General features: G+C 34.4%; 1 protein-coding gene across 1 annotated transcript in view; it reads left to right on the top strand.

Moving 5' to 3' along the window:
- Window positions 1–1,415, top strand: part of LUM (lumican) — a 4,389-nt gene extending 2,974 nt beyond the window's left edge. The window contains exon 2 of the mRNA XM_006889509.1: window positions 1,261–1,415. Coding sequence (XP_006889571.1) covers window positions 1,261–1,415 — 155 coding nt within the window. The remainder of the gene's footprint in view (window positions 1–1,260) is intronic.
- The last annotated feature ends 3,491 nt before the right edge of the window (window positions 1,416–4,906 follow it).

Below are 4,906 nucleotides of genomic sequence, written 5' to 3'. Positions count from 1 at the left end.
CAATGAAAAATTGAAGCCCCAGCTTATCATATTTTAATGTTATGATCTATTCACAACTATTGCACATACAAATTAATATGGAAAACAGAATACGTGCAAACTACAATAATAAAGTTAGGTGACACAAATGACGAAGCACTAGACTAAGAGCTGAAGGGTTGATGGTTTGAACACACACAGTTTCTCTGGAAAAGAAAGCTAGTTAAAGCCATGAAAACTTTTGGTAACATTTGTGTAATTCACTCATGGGTTCCTCAAGAGTTGAGTCAGCTCAACAGCCACTAATATTATCTGCTCAATCCTATACAAATTCCTAACATATTTTAAACCATTTACTTATCATAAAACGCTCTAAAGGAAACAGTAATCTCTTAGGTCTTATAGGTAGGAAGTAACAGAGATGGAATTCCAATCCTTGGCTATTGTTGCTAGGTGCCATAAAGTCAGAGCCTTTATGCAATATTTATCTAAATATGTTTTTTTCTCATGATTCTATACTACCTCAGAGATTAGTATACAACGAAAGATTATTAAATTAGATTGATGAGTTATTTAAGAGAATATCTTGAAAGAAAAGTAGACAAAATATTGGCGCTTCCATTGTGATCTTGTTTAACCTGAAGTGGAGAATGGAAGATGGCAACAAGCTGAAGATCAGGCAAAGTTAACCTGAAGTAGACCTGATCAAATAATGAAAGTTTCTATGTGGATATATATGAGGCCATCAGAGAAGGTCTTCATTTTCCACTGTGGCAACTTGATCAAGAAAGAACATGACTAACATGCTATACAATTTTTGCCTTAGAGTTGTCATTATCATGGTGTGTTGTTTCTGAATGACTATTTAGACATCCTCTACATACTAGGATTTATTTTAGGAAACAAAACCCAAGATGGTATTGGTAAGATTGTCCAGCATTAAACTCCACTAAATATATCAGGATTCTTACATAATATCAGACATTTAATGCCCTTCTAAGATTAATTTTTAATACTACAACAAAGTATGTTTCTCTAAAAATTTTACTATTGTAATCTACCATAGCTGCTTTTTTAGTAAGTATTGTTACCTACTTGTAAGCTTTATACTGGCTTAAAATAAGCAAAATATATTTTATTAGCTTAATATCGTCCACAATTCAAAGATACATAATGCAAGTGACTATTATACCTCATAAATATTATATACTTGATAACTATTTTGTGTAACTATTTTGAACAGTTAAAAAGATGACTAAAACTCCTTACTCTATTTTTCAGAGTTTGAAGTAAAGAGCTTCTGTAAAATCCTGGGACCTGAATCGTTCTCCAAAATCAAACATCTGCGCTTGGATGGCAACCACATCACCCAAATGAGTCTGCCACCTGATATGTATGAATGTCTACGTGTAGCAAATGAAATTGCCGTGAATTAATGTCTTCTAATTCCAATTACGTGGGAGAAAGATGGGCAGTCTCCTCCCATGCAATTTATAGCCTCTGAAAACCCACCGGAGGGTTAGCTATGAGTCAGTTCTGACCCGATGGCACCTAACAGCAAATTCTAATTACATTGAAGTGCATCTGGGAGCAACACTTTATAATTTTTTGTGTGTGTCAATTTATAGAGTATTCTTTTTTCTCATGTTTTTTACTTCTGTGAAATTTACATTTTTAGGGAAAATGTTTTGTAAACATTTTATTAGTTGCTAGAGAAAAGATGAAAAGCAGGCCTATTTCATCACAAATAAGCACACATACAGATACATAGACAACAAAGTTGCCCCTTTGTTAGTATTTTTAGATAGCTCTTATCAAATGCCTATGTACATTCTTTTATTGACTTCATAAAAATCAGCCAATTTTTGTAATCTCCAAATGTTTATGTAGCAAAATGCACAAACTACCAAAAGATGTTTTCTGTCTTGAAAAAAACCCCACCTAATATATTCAAATTACATTGAAAAATAGGTGATATATTTGGAGACCAACAATTTTGCAAAATATTACAAAATTTATGAAACCATATTTGTTTAACAAAGTATTTTTAATATTGAAAATTGACATGCTTACTTACTGATATTTTCTTAGAATTATTTTTCACTCTAAGTAATGTTTATGTTTCTTTTTGATTATTTGCATGTTAGATTTAACAAGCTAATAGCAAAATAAAACATAGCAAAAAATGTACCACTGTGTTCACTTTTTGTTGTTTAATGTGTTTCTCTTATTCATTAAAACCTGTAAATCCCATAAAGAAATATCTTAGAAGTAAAACTTATCTTTAGTCTGCATTACTGATGATAATGTAGAGTTTTCTCTATAATCATTTCAATTAATTATCCACTTGGAAAAAAAGTTCTGAAACACATATTATAGACTTGTATTTCACAACATGATTGGTTATTTTTTATTATTTCAATTTCTATTCTCTTCCCTAAAGAACCCTATTGGCACAATGATTAAGTGCTTTCTGGGACAGAAACCCCTCAGCTGCTGCTCAAGAGAAATATATGACAGTCTACTTCCTTACAGGTGATAGCCTTTAAAGCCTCATAAGCCAATTCTGTCTTGTCCTACAAAACATAATTGCTTAGAAAAGTGGAAAAGAGTCAGACCTCCAAGGACAAGGTTTCAATCTACTGATCATAGATTCACCACCTGTTACATTGGACATCATGCCATTTAATTACAACAAAACCACAATTCATTTTAATAGAAAATTTGCAGTGGCCTGTCACTCAAATACCATCATTAATCAAGACTGAGCAGAGTACAAGAATGATGTTATTGTAGCAGGTAAACTGCATATTTTCTATGTTCACGTGATTTTAAATATATATATAGAACAGTAAGGCCCTTCATTTATAGTGTTTTAAACATCTCTAAAGTTCATGAGTCCCCTCTCAGTAACACTTGGTTATTGTTGTTATGTGCCGTCAAGTCGCTTGCAATTCATAGCGACGCTATGTAAAATAGCCCTAAACTCTGCTCTGTCCTGTGCCAATCACACTGTCTCTGACCTTCCCATCCCGATTAGCCCAGTCACTGAATCAATCCACCTCATAGAGGGCCTTCTCCTCCTGCACTGTCCCTCCACCCTCCCAAGCATGATGTCCCTCTCCAAGGACCGGTCCCTCCTTACAACATGTCCAAAGTATGATAGACGGAGCCTCAGAATCCTTGACTCCAAGGAGTAGCCCAGCTTCACCCTCTCCAGCATGAATCTGTTTGTTTTCCTAGCAGTCTATGGTACCCTCAATACTCTTCTCCAGCACCACAGTTCAAAGGCACCGTTTCTCCTTCTATCCTTCTGAGTCATTGTCCAACTCTCTGATGCATAACTAGTGATAGCAAAGACCATGGCCTGTATCAGATGCACCTTAGTTTCCAGAGAGACACCATTGCTCTTCCAGACTTTGGAGAGGTCCCTAACAGTAGACTTTCCCATGGCAATATGCCTTTTAATTTCCTGGTTACTGGTACCAAGAGTGTTGACTGTGGAGCCAAGCAAACTAAAGCTGTGAAAAATCTCAATCTCTTCACCACCCTTCCTGATCCTGCCAATTGGTCCAGTGGTGAGAATCTTTGTCTTCTTGACATTGAGCCTCAATCCATATTGGAGGTAACACTTTAAAAGGAACTATCTCTTCCTCTATCTGTAAAAATTCCATTTCAGTTGTTTGAGCACTAGTTTCAAGTAAATAGTAGAGGATGTGTCATAAAAAAATTTATTCGAGAAGCACTTTAATTCCCTGACTTGGGAAGGGAGATGTAGAAAAAAGTGGAAAAGTAATTTTGTTTTAGATATCTGCACTGGCAAAGCAGACTGGGTCCTTATGGTGAAGGAAAACTCAGGCTTTGGGGTTTTGAGAAACTAGTAAGTATAAAAAAATACAGATGAGTAATAAACCATTGAATGAGCCAGAGGAATGCTGATTTCTTAGTTAAAAGTTCTCCAATTGGAGTATTTAAAAGGTTGGCTTTCCAAAAGACTATTAATTTTTTTCCTTGTGCTCTTTTTTGGTTTTGGATTCCAAGGAGTTTCCCCCCGTCCCTATAACTGTAATTTTTCATAATGATGGCCTTTGGATTTTGTTTCGTTGGATTTTGTAACCGTCAGAAATATGTGCTTAAATTTGCCCATTAGAAGAAAATGTTTATTTTGTTTGCAGCAAAACCTTTAAGTGACTTTTAAAAATGTAAAATGTCATAAGTATATGAGATAGGCATATTTTTATAATATCTAAAAAGCAATACTTAATTATTTCCTCACTTATTTAATAGAATTTGCTTTTAGTTAAGGTATGACAACTTGAATATGGAAGGAAAAGTACAAATATTAAGAAGCATAAAGTGAGTTTCCATGCATTAAATATTTTTAATACTCAAGACTTCATTTCTACATAATTGATAGATTTTTCAAATTTTGGTTTGCCTATAGATTACCATTTACATACATGTATGTCTTGTTTCCTCAAAATTCACCTCACATTCTGTGAACAAGAAGACAATTTGTATTTTAAAAATACTCAAGATCTTCAACTATTTGTCCCTATGAACTCTCTTTAATATTTTTCAAATAGTTCCTTCACATTTCCATTGTCACTACTTATTTTTAAGACTTACTCAGTTTTATCTTCCAGTCAGTGGGCCAAGTGGTTGTTCTCCAGATTTCTTGGCACAACTTGGTGAGCACGTCCTGGGCAGCATCTGTTAGCTGAAATATGTCAACTGGTATAACATCTATTCCTGGAACCTTATTTTTTGCCATTTCCTTCAAAGCAGCCTGAAATTCTTCTTTCATCATCATAAGCTCTTACTCATATGTTGTTTCATGAAATTCTTCTGTGTCTGCCAATTCCTTTTGATACAGTGACTCAGTATATTCTTCCCATCTTCTTTTAATACTTCCTGGATCATTTAA

Source organism: Elephantulus edwardii, unplaced genomic scaffold (assembly GCF_000299155.1).
Source record: "Elephantulus edwardii isolate Elephantulus edwardi_28Jun2011 unplaced genomic scaffold, EleEdw1.0 scaffold00078, whole genome shotgun sequence".
Lineage (NCBI taxonomy): Eukaryota > Metazoa > Chordata > Mammalia > Macroscelidea > Macroscelididae > Elephantulus > Elephantulus edwardii.
The sequence above is the reverse complement of the archived record's forward strand: the minus strand, read 5'-3'. Positions and strand labels throughout refer to the sequence as shown.